Source organism: Myotis yumanensis, unplaced genomic scaffold (genome assembly GCF_028538775.1).
Source record: "Myotis yumanensis isolate MYYU_CA2020_CCGP unplaced genomic scaffold, mMyoYum1.0.hap1 SCAF_22, whole genome shotgun sequence".
NCBI classification, from domain to species: Eukaryota; Metazoa; Chordata; class Mammalia; order Chiroptera; family Vespertilionidae; genus Myotis; species Myotis yumanensis.
This window is the reverse complement of record NW_027223773.1, coordinates 14,407,651-14,426,737: the sequence shown is the minus strand read 5'-3', so window position 1 is coordinate 14,426,737 and position 19,087 is coordinate 14,407,651. Positions and strand designations below refer to the sequence as shown.

Genomic DNA, 19,087 nt, shown 5'->3' with positions numbered 1-19,087 from the left:
TATAAATTAGTATATCTTCTACAGAAGTTAATTAAAAATGAAAAATGTATATGCCCAGTCATCAGGGGAAAGCAAGTGAAAACCACAACGACATAATTTCATATCTGCTAAAATGACTGCAATATAAAAGACTGACAACATTCAATGTCAGCAAGGATGTGCAGCAGCTGAAATTCTCATACAATGCGTGTTGGGTACAAAATGGCACAACCACACTAAGACACTGCCTGGCAATTTCTTATAAAGTTAAACAGGTACCTTCCCGGTGACCCAGCAATTTCAGCCTCAATTATTTACCTAGAGAAAAAAAAGCATACATCCACAGAGTGCCATCCTAGCTGTTTTATTCGTAACATCCCCAGACTAGAAAGAATCCGAATGTCTATCAACAAGTGAATGGATAAACAAAATTGTGGTATAGTAAAAAAAGAAAAGAAATGCTGCCCAGCAACGAAAATGAACTAATGATGCATACAAGAATATGGGTGACTATCCATACATACGCTGAGCAGTCCTATTTATATGACATTCCAAAACAGGGAAAACTCATCTATGACAGAGAAGTACAGGCCGCCTGGCACTGGAGTGGGAGGGACTGGCTATAGAGGGGAAACATGTATGTTCTTGTCTTCCCTGGGGTAGTGGTCACATGAGTGCACACATTTGTCAAAACTCATCAAATTACACACTTAAAACAGGTACATTTACTGCATGGAAATTGTGTGTCAATAAAGCTGATTAAAAAAATGGGAAGGGAATGATAAATCTGAAGTTCAGGATTTCCCCGAACCCTCAGGGTTGACAATAATTTAGTCCTTAATTGGGTATTAGGTTCATAGGCCTTCACTTTGTTATCATTTCTTATAATGTAGGTAACATTATTTCTACATATAAAATATGACTAAAAATCAATAAAAATATAAGTTAATAAAAATGATAGACCACAGGGTCAGAAAACTGTTTTGGCTTTGGGTTCTAATTAGTTTTGTTCTTGCATAAGTCACTTCACTTCCTTGAATTTCTTGAAATGATTCTGCAGACCTTATATTGACTGTTAAGAGGAACAGATGAAATAATATACATAAAAGTATTTTGAAAATATAAAATACTATGCAAATTACTTGAAGCCTTAATAATGGGAGATTAATTAGAAAAGTGGCAACGAGTGATACGTAGAGAACACTGACAGAACACTGCTATCAGGGGGAGTGACAGCATGTGGAGAAGGAAGAGAAGTATGAGAGCAGTGAGAACACGCTGACTTCTTACTGTGGCCCTGGTACTGTTCTAAACTCTTAACCCTACATTAGTCAACATAAAAGGGAAGAGAAACTGCCTGAAGAAACAGTCTTTAACTACCGCACACAAAAACAGCAAATTACCTATTACAGAAAAAGGAATGCAGAGAGAAAGAAAAGGAAAGAGGAAAGTCTAGATTGTATTACATGTCTTTCATTATTAGCAACGAGGAATATGAAGTAAAACAAGAATAAAGTATTATATTCAAATAATTTAAAGTAGTATTTTCTTATTTCTTTTTCTCATATTCTTACATTTCTATGTATTTATTCACAGAATAACCAAACTGAGGAGACTAATTCTGGGAGATTTGACATTTCTCTTTAAAAGACCTTGTTTCATCAGACTTGGCCAGATTCCTTGCTCCGGATTTAGCCCACACCCTCCCCCCAGGATGGTCACTACTGAGATGTGCACTGTGGAGTCTCTGTAACCCAGGGACTGACTTGGCAGAGCACGCTGCCCTTTAGTGAGAAACCAGAGGACCCAGGGCCTAGGCGTGAGTCAAAGGATCAAGCAAGTGCCTTCCACGTGGTGTCTCAGCTTCCCATCGGGAACACATCTCACAGCTGAGGCCAAGCTGTAAGTGCTCGGCTAGCGCTGGGCACGCAACCAGTCCCCAGGGCCACACTTAGTCACTCAGCCGTGAGAGCCCTCCCATGTGCGCCACGCGGAGACACAGCCACGCCCAACCAGGGGGCCATGTTAGGACTTCCTCCCTCTCTGAGATTTTTATGAGGCTCATTTTACTCTGGTTTCCAATATAAAAATAGAACAGAAGAGACGGGAAGGACAGAATATAGTAGGATTGACCTAAGGCACTATCTTTAATTTGCCTCATAAAAATAACGGAGATAAAGTGAGATGTAGGGGACGAAACATCGATGAGAGAGAAACATCAACCAGCTGCCTCCTGCACATCCCCCACTGGGGATGTGCCCACAAACCACGTACATGCCCTTGACCGGAATCGAACCCGGGACCCCTCAGTCCCCAGGCCGACGCTCTATCCACTGAGCCAAACCGGTTTCGGCTAAAAATCTTTAACTTTTGACATAAGTCACAAAGTGATACAAAATATATCACAAATGCTTTTGAAATATATATGCAAGTTAAAGTACATCATGTTAGTCAACGTAAAAGGGAAGGGAATCCATGCTATGGGTAGTTATCAATAACTTTTAAATAGTTAGATATACAGAACAAATTTTGGGTTAAGTCTATGTAATAACTGCTGGTTTTTAAACAGAAAAGATGTCTGAGCACACCCAAACCAATTCTATTTCAGAGCATTTTTGTACAATCTTGTCATACTGTGTTAGATACAGACAGCCATGTGCTGAAAACATGGAAATAACTATGTTTTTATAAGAATTTAGATTTTATAATTTATACTACTAGATATCTAAAAAATAGACTTACATAATATAAAAAAACCTCATTTTGCTATTTGTCTAGGAAAAGTATGTGCAAAAAAAAAAAAAAAAAGTCAACATGGCCCTAACCGGTTTGGCTCAGTGGATAGAGCTTCAGTCCCGCGGACTCAAGGGTCCCAGGTTCGATTTCAGTCAAGGGCATGTACCTTGGTTGCAGGCACATCCCCAGTAGGGAGTGTGCAGGAGGCAGCTGATCGATGTTTCTCTCTCATCGATGTTTCTAACTCTTTATCCCTTTCCCTTCCTCTCTGTAAAAAATCAATAAAATATATTTTTAAAAAAAGTCAACACAGCATTTCAGATGTAACAGCAATTCGGACGCAGCACCTGTAAAACACTGTTAGGGGCAGCGGCTCTGGGTCCTCTCCCTTCAACACATACCCGGCTCCTCGGCTGCAGCTCCGCTTCCCTGGGGACCCTCCGACACCGCTGGCTGCGCAAAGCTCTCCCTCCCCAGGGCCGTCTCCGCAGCTGCTGTCTACAGTGAAACACAGAACAAAACAAAAAGACACAGTTGGGGAAACGATCGCGGTAACATGGAAAGGTGAAAGACTTATTTTCTACCAGAGTTCATACTATAGACGCATGACACAACATTTTCCCTCTAAATACTTCCAAAGAAACAATCCCTTACCTTAGATTTGGATAAAACAGGACTGTAGGGAAAGAAGAGAGAAAAGAAAGAGTTAAAAAATGACAGCGGTAATATGCTTCCAAACAAATGTTACTGAAATGCTGTGAAAGTTACAGCTCCTCAGGGTTCTGACATTAGCACCAGGCATTCCCACTGCGGACAGCAGCGCTGGCTCTCACAGCGCAGAGGCGGCGACAGCGTGTTCATCTCCTCCAAGGCTAATTGCTACTGAAGCCTCCCAAATAAACTACAAATGCTGAGATGCAGGAAAAAAACTAGTTCCATGGGAAGGACAGGGAAAGTGTCTGTACTGAATATTTCGAAACAAATCTCCTATTTGCTTTTAAAAATTCCATTAATTTAAAACTCTGGGAAGTTGAAAGGTAACATATTTAACAGGCGAAGAAATTAGGTTATAATGCAAAATCCCATAATATTTGGTTTCAAAGGTTCAAAATGACCAACACAAGAAAACTGTCACCATGAGAGTTGAATAAGTTATCACTTCCGAATCTAGACTCATTCTGCACTAGTTTAATCATGACCCTGCCCCTCAGCATTTGAATTCTAAGTCTTAAAATATGAATTAAAAACATATTTAAGGGGGGGGGGGAAGGACACATATGTAATACCCTTTGTAATACTTATTATAATATTTTTTTAAAAAAGAATAAAAATAAAAAATAAAAACATATTTAAGTGCTTTATTATTACTGTAATTTAGCTTTAAAGATCCAATTCTTCGATAAAAATCAAGCAATTAAAAATTATCTGGTAAATGTAATTTCCCTTCTGCATTATTTTGGTTAAATATTGTATTTGTTTCCATTAACAGACTACTCTTTAAAAAATATGTTTTTTACTATAATTTACAAATATTGGCCAACAGGCCTAATACACAATTTTTCCATCTGAATTGCCTAATCTCTTAACCAATAAGAGATAAAAAGTAGAAGTTATATTTAAACATTTCTAGTTAAAAAAAGGGGGACACATGTAATACTTTCAACAACAAAAATTGCTAATTAAAAAGTACTTTGAACCTCTGTAAAGTTGACCTTTCACTGAGCTCGGTGCAAGAAACAGATAAAAGCTGAGAAAGAAACCTAATCATTTTATTTTACCCAGTTTAATTTCTCCAGTTGTAAAGCATTAACAAAACAAATAAAGAAATGGATCCTGTATTTCAAATATTCAATGCTACAATGGTTCTTCGATATTCTAATCCAAGCTCATTCTAACCAAACACTGAAATACTTACTCTTGATGTGTTGCACAAAATTTGGTAAGCCGTTCAAAATCTTCACCATTAAATCCCTTTTCTGAATTCCTTGGAGACGTGGCTGCACGTGGCTGTACAGTTTTCCATTTTGTTTCTAAATTTAAAATATTTGTTAGTCACTGACTATTACAAATCATATTTAGGAGGGAAAGTAGTTAACTGGCACACTTATAAAGATCAGCATGCTAAATTATCTTCTCCCAAAACCCATAAGTTAATATTGTTAGAAACAGCTAAGTGATTACTTTTCAATGTAAGTAAATATTATCTCAGAGACTAAATGAGCCGGTAGGACATACAAAGGGATCAGAAGAAATGCAAATAGTGGCAGGAGTTCCCTCCGTGGCACTGATATGAAGAACAAAATACAAAGAGAGATTTTCCCACAATGACACTGCTTGTGGTGAAAATGCTACTTTCTCTGCAACAGCAACGTGAATGTAGAAACATTTCTTTACTGATTTACAAAACCCAGTCAAACGTGTTGACTTCTTAGATAGCAACTTGTTAAATTGCTGATAATTCCACATTCTGCTAGTCTGTACTCACCCCATTGTTCTTGAATAGCAGAAAGATTGGCAAGCAATTGCTCATGATACAGTCGTTCAAGCTGAATGAATTTCATTGCTTTCTCATCTGAAGAGAAAACTTGAGGAAAATAGAAATCCAGGCTATTTACATTTAGCCACATAGTTGAAGAATAATGTCCTATATAAAGTGTGAAACTTGAAGCTTATCAAAAAAATAAGAGGACTCTAAATATTTTTTAGTTTAAACATAAGTAAGGTTTCTTGGTTTTGAAGTAGGTACATTTTAATGCAGTATATTATGCAATAGCTACGTGGGATCCATTCTATCAGCAAACAGTAGAAACTAAAAGAAAATGTTAATGCTCAGGAATGCCTGTTTGCTAATCTATCGCTAGCCGTCAATTAAATGTAATTTAATTGGAAACGGGACTCCCACGGAATCCTGGAATCTGTTTCCCTCTTTCCTCTCTTTAAATTACTTTCTGTCGAGCAACTGCTACCCTCTCGCCTGTCAACCTGTTTCTGATTTCCCTCACCTTAACCCTTGACTTCTCACTGAATGCTTTTCTCTCACAAAACCAAAGGGTTACCTGCCTAAGCGAGGACAGAGCCAAACATATGAATCTTCTGTAAAAATTTAACTAACCTGCCACAGTAATTTTCATAATTATGTGAAATTCTGCAGATTTTCTGATAAACTTCTGCCATCTCCATCTGCATCACACAGTTAGCATCATGTGAGGTCGTGGTGAGCTGCCCAACTGCCTGCCTTCCTTTGGGCCATGTCCTAGATGCCGAGCCAGGAGGAAGGACGAGGAACGCTCACTGTCTAGCTTTTTGTCCTTCTCAAGATCACTGAGGTCTGCTTCGTATTTGTAGCCTTAAAAATATGCCAGGGGTCATAAACTAGGCCAGGGAGAAGCTGGGACAAGTAAGTCAGCTTTCCTCTGCCCATGACTTACAGTCTACGGATTTTTTTACTTAACTCAGTGGTTCTCAACCTTCTGGCCCTTTAAATACAGTTCCTTATGTTGTGACCCAACCATAATATTATTTTTGTTGCTACTTCATAACTGTAATGTTGCTACTGTGATGGATCGTAATGTAAATATCTGATATGCAGGATGGTCTTAGGCGACCCCTGTGAAAGGGTCGTTCGACCGCCAAAGGGGTCGCGACCCACAGGTTGAGAATCGCTGACTTAACCGAACATAATCTGAAAAATTTGCTGAAATACAGATTCACGGGTCTGATCGCCAGTTCTGATTCTAAGGCCCATGAACTTGCATTTCTAAGAAACTCCCAGAGATGTTGATGATGGTCAGCCCTGTACTACACCATACTCTAGTTAAAAAAACATGCCCTGACCGGTTTGGCTCAGTGGATAGAGCATTGGCCTGCGGACTGAAGGGTCCCAGGTTCGATTCTGGTCAAGGGCATGTACCTGGGTTGCGGGCACATCCCCAGTAGGTGGCGTGCAGGAGGCAGCTGATCGATGTTTCTAACTCTCTATCCCTCTCCCTTCCTCTCTGCAAAAAAAAAAAAAAAAAAAAAATCAATAAAATATATTTAAAAAAAACACACAAGTGTTCTAGCTTCATTTCTGCCACAAGTGGATTTTTTACAGACTTTGTGATAAACTGTGACTGTCTGACAGTGTTACCAGCTGGCTTGGTAGAGAGTTCAGGGGCAACTGCCTATCCCTCAATCTGCTCAGAGGTGTGGTGGAAGTCAACCGGGTTAGGAGGAAAAACCGCACGAATGGGGAAAACAGATGTTTCTGATACAGCCTTTCCAGAGAGTACATACTGGGCCATCCCTCAAAAAGAAGAGTGGTTTTTAAAAAGGGAAATTGGAAAACTGAGGGGAGAATCTTTCCCATATAAAATTTAACATACAATCTCACTTGACAACTTTTTTTCTGTTTATTATGAATGAAAAATGAAATCTTTCCTTTGCAGATGTATGTGTGACAGTTGCGAGAGCTACTATGTACAATATGCTTGCCAGGCTCTATTACATCAATACTAGAGGCCCGGCCTCACCCCGATCCGGATGTTGGGGGCCCATCAGGGGCGGATCAGGCTGGTTGGCTGCTGCAGTGCGTGTCATAGGCACCGGTCATTCCGGTCATTCTGCCATTCTGGTCACTGGGCTTTTATATATTAGGATTAGTTGACTTGTAACTCTGCTTAATTCAAAGGAAGAAAATCCAATGGATTTTTAAATTATATTTTTCAGCACTGTGTTTTCCCTCTTTCCTCTCCTCCTCCCAGCTACCCAAACACACAAATATTTAGATTCTGGTAAAATTAGAGCTGCCTGGCTGGTGTGATTGAGAGTCAGCCTATGAACCAGGAGGTCACGGTTCGATTCCCATTCAGGGCACATGCTCAGGTTGCGGGCTCGATCCCCAGTGTGAGGCATGGAGGAGGCAACTGATCAAGGATTCTCTCATCATTGATGTTTCTTTATCTCTTTCTCCTTCCTCTTTGAAATTAATAAAAAATATACTTAAAAAAATTAGGGCTCATTTATTTAGTCCTAGAGAATTTTCTGGAGTGACAGAGAGTCCCTACATCTTGCTTTCTGAGGTGATTACATGGGTGCATGCAACTATTAAAGCTTATTAAAAATAACATATCTATACATTTTCTTGTATGTAAATCTCAAGTTTTTAAAATGTACAGTTTTCTCAGAGTTCTATGAATTCCTTCCTGTGATTAAGAAAAGGATACAGTCCTCCTCCTGGAAATAGGACTCTGCTATCTGTTAAAAATAAAAAACAAGACATTAAGTTAATATTCGGATGAAATGACAAATTTGGAAGAAATCACAACCTTGAAACGCTGAAAGCCTTTAATAATATCAAACTAAGAGAACTATTTAGCTACATTTACCAGTTCAGGAGAAATGTGACTGCAGGCACAGAACACACTGCTGAAGTCACTTATATCAAGCAAAGCAAACAGGACATTCTTCGGTCTTTATACAAACTCATTCTTCCTATTCTATTTCCAGCCAAAGCAAACTTCACTGATTCATTAGAGTTTACAAGTAAGAACTCTAAAGAATGAGGAAAATACTTCAGAGGCTTAAAAAGATATGACATGCGTAAAAGAATGACTTTGTTTACTGTCAATTAAAAAGTTGACATATGTCACATCACATGAGACCTCACAGCCCCATTCCTTTCATTTCTGTTTCACAAACCACCTCAGGGGACACTCACGTTTGTTGTTCTGATTACAGAAAAGGCGGCCATGTGCTCGGAGTTGAGCAATGAGGCCTGGAAGCTACACAAAGTGCTGCACAGTGTAAAGGGCACTGGATGGAGTGCCCAGAGCGCCAGGGTCTGGTCCCCGGTGAGGCCTGTCAGTTACCATATTAATTCTAAGGCGCCTTTAAATTTAAACAGTCTTGGATTCTAAAAACTTAGATCTTTTATTTAGACCTTTATTTATAAACAGAACCATAAAACAATATTTTTTGAGAAATACCTGCCTAAACTGTTGTCGTATTTGGGATGTTTCCTATAAGCACTTTACACTTCTAACACAATGTCTCATTGCAGCTGCACCTCCATGCTCCAGGTAGCTGCCAATGTCAACAGCAATAGGCTAGCTGTCAAGCCTATAAACCAACAGTGAAAGGAGTGGTTTCTCCAAATCCCACAGTGGAAACATGGTGCTTTTAAAGGAAAATATTTACCGAACTTAAAATGTATTCTATACACATAACCCTCTCCCATGAGCAACAGAGAGTCACCTTTCTGTGAATATTTAGTTCAACCTGAAGTTTGATTCCATACTTATTTTCTACTCTTAGGACTTTACAAAGGAACAATTGATTTTCAAGATCCTGCATGTCTTTGATCAGCTCATTGTTCTAATAGTATGCTATCACAGTGCTAGTTTGAACCATATCAAATTGTCAATATTCAACCATTTTTTGCCTTCAAATGAGAATTCCATATACTGCAACCAAACGTTTAATAATTGGCTGCAGAGTGTTGGGGAGAGCCCTGATGGCAGTGTTTGCTCATTTTTGTGATGTCAATCCTGCCATCATGGCCGACTTCAAGCTGCCAACATGACGGATGTCACTGCTTACGGTTCTCATGAGCTGGCGTGTTAGCAGGTCCCGCACACCCTGCGTTACGCCCAATAGAGATCAGTGACCACATTTCACCCACAAACTCCAGTGAAAAATCTATGGCACGGCACAGATTTCCCCACCACACGTGACACGAGACATGGTTGCCCATCAGGACTGCTGTCTGCTCTTCAGAGCGACTCCCCTGGCCTTTGTGCACGTGTGCGTCACCGGCGTGGTTGTGTATAAATCGCTCTCGCTTAAGAAGTACTGATGGAGCCCATACCTATCCTGATCCACATTTCCTGGCACTAGAGAAACATAGATTTCAGTTAGCTTTCAGATTTCTGGCAGTTCCAATACCACAAAAGCAACCATGAAGACAGGCTCATGAAAACCCATGCCTCTAAAGCAAGAGGTATTTCTGGGTGAAAGGACGGTGTGAAAAACAAATACACAGGGTGCTTCCCCTGTGAAAGCCTAGCCTGCCAAGCCCAGCAGGGCAAGAGAAGGTGTGATTTTTCTCTGAGGTCCCATGTGTCTAAATCGGGGAGAACGTGGGGATCAGAGTGAATAACGTGACTGCACTGTAGTCCAGCTCTGTCATTACCAGCTGTGACCTTGGATGTGTCATTTCATGTCTCAAATCTATACTAATAATAGAGGATTATGCAAATTGTCCAGGACACCATCACAGTAACAGTAATGACTGAACAGCAGGCTGTGTGGGGCAACCAGGCCGGCAGGGGGGTTAGTGAGGGACAACCAAATGACTGAACAGCAGGCTGCGTGGGGTGACCAGGGTGGCGGGGGCAGTGAGGTGTGACCAGGCTGGCAGGGGAGGGCAGTTGGGGGCGACCAGGCCAGCAGGGGGAGCAGTTAGGGGCAACCAGGCTGGCTGGGGGGAGCAGTTGGGGGTGACCAGGCCAACATGCGGGGGCAGTTAGGGGCAATCAGGCTGGCAGGCAAAGGTGTTTAAGGGTGATCAGGCTGGCAGTGGGGGCAGTTAGGGACAATCAGGCAGGCAGGCAGGTGAGCAGTTAGGAGCCAGTGGTCCTGGATTGTGAGAGGGATCCTGGATTGGAAAGGGTGCAGGCTGGGCTGAGGAGACCGCCCCCACCACCTGCACAAATTTCGTGCACTGGGCCTCCAGTATGACAATAATATCTACAACTCTATGAGACAGAGCTGCTGTAGGATTGCAAATGCGTATTTAGCACAACGCCTAGCACATACCAGCAAGTGCTTAAAGTGGTGTTTGAATGTGAGTCTGAACCAGGAGTGCAAGATGCAGAGTAGAATCAGGTGAAGAGGGAAGTGGAAGTCACTTTGGGAGGACAGAAGTTTTAAGGTGTTCTGGTTCCGGGCTTCTACCTGCCAGGACAACAAGGAGGGACCTAGGAAGGTGTAGCTTTCAGCCAGAGCCTCACAGAGGGGCTTCAGGATCCCAGGGAGGCACTTCCTGCCTGAGTCCGATGCTTTTCGGTAAAAGCTCATTTAATGGAGACCACAGCACTGATGTCCTTCCTCTCACTTCCGGGCTTAGACTTCAGTCACATCTTAAAGCTAACTGCAGTCATGTTAACTAAGTCAGTGTATGAAACATTACTCTTACCCCAGAACCAGAAAGTTCAAATGGAGTCTGTTAAGAGTCCCAAGAGTTAAAAGTAATGTCTAAAGTAACTGCAGTCATATTTCCAATGGCCTTAGGAATATGCCACATAGTGTCACTTTAAAAATAATAACCATCCCCAAGTTAACTCTCCCTCTTTAATCTCCAATTTCTATTAATGGTACATACCGTTCCTCCAAACTGCACATCCTAGAGTTGCCTCTGACTCCTCTCTCACGCCTTTTTGCTATTTGTACCAAGCCCTAGTGATTCTTCCTTTGCAAGATTTCAAAGTCATCCCTCTCTGTTTCCACTGTCACTGCCTTAACCTAGATACTACTCTCACCTTATGCTTAAATTATAAATGTCACCCTTTAGTTCTTATTTTTATCAAAATCATGACTGTACATGGTTCCAGGAGTCAATAGCTCTCGAAGGTGTGTTAAGAAAGCCCCGACTTCTTGCTCTATACTCCTTTCTTCCTTCAGGAACAAGTACTTACATTTCTTTTACCTGTTTTTTTTCTTATTTTTTTTTTAACTTCTATGTCTCTAAACATTATGCTTAATTTACTGTTACATAATTTTTCAGTTTTAGTAGAAGGCAAATATTGACTCTTGATTCTCCTCTACCTCAATCCCACAAACACTTATACTATTTTCTCGTACAGATTCAGCAACCCATATTGTTATATTGTAGCAATGCGTAGATAAATATTTAATGCTTACCTTTTATGGGCCAAACTATTATTATTTTTTCTTTCCTAAAAACTTGTTTTTCCTGGAGCTACTTTCTTCTTTACCTTTCCTTTTTTCTGGGCATAGTTTTCCATGCACTTCTCACTTGAATAACCCCAAATACTCTACTAAGAGCCTAAATCTTCTTTCAGTATATTCAGACACATCAAGTATTCCGAAACAGGAAAATGGTATAAAAGTCTCTCTTCAGAGTCTGCTGATCTGTTCCACACAGGACTGACTAATTACCCTCTCCTTCTTGGTAGAAATTAGGATTGAACTTGGATGAACTTCAGGGTTCATCTTAGAATCACTGGAGATTCCCTCCACCTCTCTCCTGGGAAGGAGTGAATGAGAAGGAGAGTTTTAGGAATGAAGGTCGAAGAGGAAGTAGCCTGATCATGCAGGGCCTTTTTGGGCCATGGTTGGAATTCTGGCTTCTATTCTAAATGAGAAGCGAGGACTGGAGGGCTTTGAGCAGAGGGGTAACATGATCTGACTTACATTTCATCTGGATCACAGTGACTGCTGTACGGAGGGAAAAAACTAAATGGAAGTAAGAGTGGAAGCAGAGAGGTCGCCACAGCGAGGCGTTTACTGCAAGAATACGATGAGATTCGACAGTGTCTTGTATTGAGATGGTAGCAATGAAGGAGGCACGAGGAGATCAGATTCTGGACATATTTTGAAGTAGATCTGCAGGAGTTTGGATGTGGGGAAAAGTGCTTTCATGGAAAATATGTGGGGGGAGAGGGCAAAAATTTGGTAAAATGTCAACAGCTGGTGAGTCCAGGCGAAAGGCACAGGGAATGACTGAAATGAATGACGTCACCTCGTCTCGCCCTGACTTGTGTCTCCCTTGGGAGGGAGGAGGACGTTTTGTCTTCTTGGGCTGCGGGGCGTCAGCTGCTTCTGCTGCCCTGATGGCTCAGTTGCTGCATCTTCAGCATGGCTTTGCTGATCCCAGCCTCATTTCTAACAGCAATCTTTGAATCCGCGACAGTGAGAATAGGGTGATGCTTAGTATTTATTTGACTTTTACTGTGTTCCAAGCACCACATTAAGTGCTTTTACATGCATTCTCTCACTTGCTCTACAACTTCCCAGAAGAAACTAAAGCCACTTAGCATGTCAGAGGCAGAGCCAAAGCCCGTACTTCTCAAGCGCACTGTATGTGCCCAGCTCCTTTGCCAGGAGAGACGAGGCTGAGATACTGAAGAAGCGTAACCTACAGGGTTCAGCACACTGGTATGTTCCCGGAACGAGGGCAGAATTTCCCTTTGAGATATTAAAAATTAAATAATCTTCAGGTCTGATCATGATCATTACCATCTTCCTGCAGAAAATGTGATTTTCTACTAGATCTGCTTCGGCTGTAGGATCGCATTTTTCTCTCCTTTAATGTAACAGCACCCCAGTGACATAAACTCCTTGAAAAGATCTGACCACATTTGTTATTTCCACCTACTCCAAACGTCCTTTCCCTTCTTTTTTTATTGAAACTCTACAGAAGAGTTCAAAGAATAGGAAATTCAACAGCCATGTGTCTTTCACCTAGATTCATTGATTGTTGGCATTTTGCCAAATTTGCTTTCTCGCTTATGTATTTTTTTTCCAATGGAAAAATCTTGAGTAATTGCTGGCATTATTCAAAGCAATTCCTAAATACATCACTCCTAAATACTTGCATGTGTGTTTCCCAAGAACAAGGACACTCTCCTCCCTAACCTACAATTATATTGTCAACCTCAAGAAATTAGATGTGATTAAACAATGTAACTTAATAAATAGCCCAGATTCAGATTTCACCCAAGTTGTTACAAAAACAGATACAATGAATGGAATAGACCAATTCCAGCCCAGAATGATAAGAAACTTGCTTTGTAAAGGAGCCTGCATTCCCTCTTGTAAACAGCTGATGCTAATCCTTACCCCTCTAGGTTGTTCGGAGGATGAAGTTACAATAAGTGTGACTACCTTCTGCAAAGTCTCTACTGTACAAATACAAAGCAGGCTGAAAGATGAGAAAGCTGCTTCTCAACTAGGGCAAGTTAGAAGGTTTCAAATATGTTTTTTATGAATTTTTAGAGAGGAAGGGAGAGTGATAGAGAGATAGAATATCAATGAGAGAGGAACATCATTGATCAGCTGTCTCCCATATGCCCCACACTGGAGACCGTGCCCACAATCTAGCCTTGTGCCCTGATGGGGAATCGAACCCGTGACCTCTTGGTTCCTGGGTTGACACTCAACTGCTGAGCCACACTGACCAGGCAAGTTTGAAGGTTTTAGAGTAAAAAAGCAGTACCCATTTTCTCAAAGGCATTCTTCAGGTTCACAAAGGAGGCAATATAAATTTATAAGAATACTAGTGGCCCGGTGCATGAAATTCATGCACATTAAAAGGGAAGAGACCCAGACTCGGCCGATGCAGCATCAAGTCCCCGGCTGGTGCCAGGCAGGGACACAGCGTCAAGTCCACGCCTACCCATGTGTGCCTTGCCGCGCACGCAGCCCTGCCCACCCGCACACAGCCCCGCCCACCCGCACCTGCTTCGCACACAGCCTCCTGCTGATCGGTCGTTACAGCGTGACAGAATCATGACCATTAGCATATTAGCTCTTTATTATATAGGATACATTTTCCGGCCTTGGGACAAAAGCTATTTTATATTTTACTTTTTAAAAGTCAAAAATTACTTACTACTCATTGCAAAAGTTAAAATGCAACAGAAGTAAATGAAGAAAAAGGCCAAGCTTTTTCCATTCCCCTGTACCAGTTATTTTCATTTTAAGGGAAAATAAAACATAGCTCATAAGTATGTTATTTTTTTTTTTTCTGAATTAGCTTTTGTGTAAGAAAGAAAGCTCCCTCATCACTGTCCTAAAGGCCTCTGGATCTCCAGGCTCTCCATCTCCTAATTTACCCTCCCAGTCATCAGAAGAGCTATATTTCTAAAATTCAAATTTGATTCTGGCACTCCCCTAATTAAACACCCCCAGTCCCTAAAGCCTCAGCACCACCAGCTACCCAATTTCATTTCCCATCTCTTTTCCATGTTAATCTCCAGCGATATACCCCACTGTGACCTCTCTTCCTGCACCCCCTCACTTTGTTCTCCCAAAGTGCCTACATCAAGCATGTCAAACTCACGGCCCGCGGCCGCATGCCCCATTTATTTGGCCTGTGTTAGCCTTTGAGTTTGACATGCTTGGCCTACATATCCTGCACATCCGTAATATCTACGGGACAAAATTAACCACGCATTTTAGGCTTCAACACCTGTCTACGCCAACACTGACTTTGGACGTCCACAACTATTTACCCACACAGCTGCTTCTCCTATTCCACAGGGGCTCTCTCAAGGCTGCACCTGTAGCTAACCTTGTTTCCCTCGTCCCTGGCATTGTTTTTGGCACCTATCTGGTGCTCACTAAGTGCTTGCTACGTGGACTCTAACTGGCAAACAGCTTCTTCCCTGAGTAAAAGAAGCTAGCGGTTATTGGAACTACTGACTGAGCAGCCATGTCCACTCAGTGGCCACTATTCAGTAATATTAACTTTCCCACCACCCACGTGCCCAGGTCCCTTCTCGTGGGCTCACCGAGGACAGGTGGGGTGGAGTCAACTACAGGACTGGATTCGGGTCATGGCTGACAGTGGCCCCAGGATTTTAGGAAGAGGAAGGGTTTAGTCAGTACCTGATGGAGGCAAAGGGGAAGTGCTCTCGAGTCCAACTGCTCCACTTCACCGCGGATCAGTGAGAAGAGAGACTGCAAAGGCAGTGTCGGGGCTTCTGGTTGGTCGTTAGCAATGCCTTCGGCTGACTCTTCCTCACCAACAGCACCTGCGTCTGCACTTAGCACGTCTTCTTGCATTAAAGGTGTGGAATCCCCCGAGGAAAGTCCTGGAAGAAGCAAATAAAGTCCTATGTTAGGATAAGTTCCCACCATGGTGGGACACCCTGAAACAATGATGCCTGCTCATGATACAATTTTCAAATAAGACTAAATACGTGAAAACCCCCAGAAAACACAGTTACTGGCCTGATTAAGATTGTGCCGACATTTGACTGCTTCTATTAGCACACACATAAACCATTTTTGCAGAATTATAACTAAAAGTATTAATAAAAATAGATCTAAATAGAAGTGTGAAGGTTTATGCAGGTTGAAACCTGACCAAAAACTTGATTCTCCCCCCCAAAAAAATGGAATAACTGTAAGTAATTTGAAGTCCTCGCTTGCCCAAAATAAAACAGAACTGAACGGAAGATAAATGTGTTTATCATGTGAAATTGCTGGCTAAAGGGTTAAGCTTTCCTCCTCAAACTCTGGCCTGATAACTTTGGAACTACTTCTGGATCCCAGAAGAGCAGTACCAATTCAGATGCCAGAGCTAATGGCCACAGAAACATTTTTCCTAGTAAAAAAGTTAAGTAATACAAACTTCTAAAAATAAAAAAGTCACCAATAAATTAAATGCTTGGCCCACAGCTCCTGAAACGATGCACAAAATTTTAAAAATTTAATCATTATACATTATAATGTCAACCTTCACTAAATTCTCAGTATCGGTTCCAATTTTCATATTCAAATTGATAGACTATCTGACTGTCCAGACCGTCAGCTGGTCTGCCTCAGACAGGATCTTTCCCAGCAGTTTAGTGCGTTCACCACGACTGAGGATGCAATCCCCAGTCCTCTAGATGGTGTCCAGAACCCTGTCTTCTACTGCCTTCTATTTTTTTGTTGTTGTTGTTAATCTTCACCAGAGGATATTTTTCCACTGATTTTTAGAGAGAGAGGAAGTGAGAGGGAGAGACAGAGAAAGAGAAACATGGATGTGAGAGACCTATCGGTTGGTTGCTTCCCGCATGTGCCCCGACCAGGGCCAGGGATCCAACCTGCAACCAAGGTCTGTGTCCTTGACCGGAATCGAACCTGGGACCCTTCAGTCCACAGGCTGAGGCTCTATCTACTGAGCCAAATCGGCTAGGATTTCTACTGCCTTCTAAATAAACCCACTGTCTGACCAGACCGATCAATTCTTCATCTCCCTAATAAGGCACTTAGAGCACTTAGAGATGCCAACAGTTGGAACATTTTCCTCTCATCCACGCCTACTTATGTTCTCCCCTAACAAAATCGATGTATTGCCCTATAGCAGGAGACTGAAGTAATTTCTTCTGAGTCCTCTATCCGGCTGCATTATAGTAACTGGTGTACGGCCTCATCTTTATTGGGTCACAACTCCTGCAGCACAGGATTAGTTTATGTACCACATTATGCCCCTTGTATCCAGCAGTGGCTCAGCACTAAAATTCCAGTAATGTGCTTTTGAAAAAACAAAATTATTCGTAGTGATTTCTTATATTGTTGTAACTTCTCTTTTAGAAAGTTTATGTCACTTGGCTTCTGGAAGTACAGGTGCAGTGATGGCCTGCCATTCTGCGGGGACAGTTTTCATGAAAACATGAGTGATTTGTCTGCTTGCTAATTTTTAAACCACATGGTTGCTACTAGCTTTCCACAGAAAACTACAAAGATATTAAGAGAAGTACTGTTTTATTTCCCTCTTCCCTTGCCATACAACTTTGTCTAAAATATTTAATCTCATAGAGACTGAAATAAGGTTAGCCTGCCAAATTCTACACTTCTCTTGATTTAGTTCTTCCCATAGTTATCAAATACTACTTCATGTTTCTTCTTTGAAAAAAATGTTGAAATTTTATAATACTCATATTCAGTAAAATGGAGTTAAAGACAGAATTTTCCAAGTTTTAAAAAAAGGAACAGAATTTATGAGTACCTTATCTCAAGGAGGTAAAAAAAAAGGGGGGGGGTTCTGAATAATGGAAATGGATTATCTCAGTTATTTAGACAGTATCCTATCTAATAATAGAGAAACGTGGTAATTAGCCATACCTCTGCTACCCTTCCCATTGGCTAATCAGGGCGATATGCAAATTAACTGCTAACCAAGATGGCGGCTGGCAGCCAGGCAGCTTGAAGCGAACAGGAGGCTTGCTTGCTTCAGTGACGGGGGAAGCCAACGTTCCCCGCCTGCCGCTGCCGGCCTCTGAGCTTTCAGTTTAAGAAACAATGTTACAAATATAGAAGCTAAACAAAACCACAGAAACCTGCTTTCAGCCAGCTGGGCTTCAGCCAGCAGGACCGCAACATTGTTTCAATTATAGAACGCAGATCCCTGCTTTCAGCAGCCGAGGTCTCAGAGCTGGAGTGAGCAGGACCGCAACAGTGTTACAATTATAGAACCCAAACAAACCAGATACCTGCTTTCAGCAGCCGAGGCCTCAGAGCTGGAGCCAAGCCTCAGAGCTAAAGCTGGCCCAGAATATAAAAAGAAAAAAGAAAAAAAGGACAGGTTGGGAGCGTCAGTTACCCGCCAGCCTGAAAACGGCCCTCAGCCCCTCACCCAGACTGGCCAGGCACCCCAGTGGGGACCCCCACCCTGAAGGGGTGTGACCAGCTGCAAACAGCCATCATCCCCTCACCCAGGCTGGCCAGGCACCCCAGTGGGGACCCCCACCCTGATCCAGGACACCCTTCAGGGCAAACCAGCCGGCCCCCACCCGTGCACCAGGCCTCTATCCTATATAGTAAAAGGGTAATATGCCTCCCAGCACCGGGATCAGCGGAGCAGCGAGGCCTCACAGCACTGGGATCAGCGGAGCAGCAAGGCCTCCCAGCACCGGGATCAGTGGAGCCACGAGGCCTCCTGGCCCCTGGAGCAGCGTGACAGGGGGCAGCGACCAAACCCCCTGATCGCCCTGCGGCTCTGTGTGTGACAGGGGTGGGGCCACAACCTCCCTATCTGCCCTGCTCTGTACCTGACAGGGAAAAGTGCCCCAACCCCCTGATCACCCTGCGGCTCTTTGTGTGACAGGGTGCGGTGCCCCAACCCCCTGATCGGCCCTGCTCTGTGTGTGACAGGGTGTGGCGCCCCAACCCCGCCCCACGGGCCCTGCTCTGTGTGTGATGGGGTAGAGCCATAACCTCCCCATCGGCCCTGCCCTGAGTGTGACAGTGGCAGTGCCCCAACCCCCTGATTGGCCCTCCACTGTGGGTGATACAGGGCGGCGCCCCAATCCCCTGATCTGCCCTGCTCTGTGTGTGACAGGGGGCGGTGCCCCAACTTCCCTATTGGCCCTACTCTGTGAGTGACAGGGGGGAGCTCCTCAACCCCCTGATTGGCCCTGCTCTGTGTGTGACAGGGTACGGAGGCCCAACCCCACTGATGGGCCCTGCTCTGTGCGTGACAGGGGGCAGTGCCCCAACCCCCTGATCGGCCGGCTCTGTATGTGACAGGGATGGCACCACAACCCCCTGATCCACCCTGCTCTGTGCATGACGGGGTGGCGCCGCAACCTCCCTATCGACCCTGCCTTGAGTGTGACAGGGGGCGGTGCCCCAACCCCCCAATCGGCCCTACCCTGAG

The 19,087-nt window shown here is 43.0% G+C and overlaps 1 protein-coding gene across 2 annotated transcripts in view; it reads right to left on the bottom strand.

Annotated features, from left to right (window-relative positions):
- The window catches only part of CNST (consortin, connexin sorting protein), a 76,472-nt gene that overhangs the window by 19,218 nt on the left and 38,167 nt on the right, over positions 1–19,087 (bottom strand). For both annotated transcript variants that reach the window (XM_070401383.1, XM_070401384.1), the window contains exons 3-8: positions 15,328–15,533; positions 7,920–7,950; positions 5,201–5,287; positions 4,631–4,745; positions 3,370–3,391; positions 3,117–3,213 (exon numbers count right to left, since the gene is read on the bottom strand). In XM_070401383.1, coding sequence (XP_070257484.1) covers positions 3,117–3,213; positions 3,370–3,391; positions 4,631–4,745; positions 5,201–5,287; positions 7,920–7,950; positions 15,328–15,533 — 558 coding nt within the window. The remainder of the gene's footprint in view (positions 1–3,116; positions 3,214–3,369; positions 3,392–4,630; positions 4,746–5,200; positions 5,288–7,919; positions 7,951–15,327; positions 15,534–19,087) is intronic.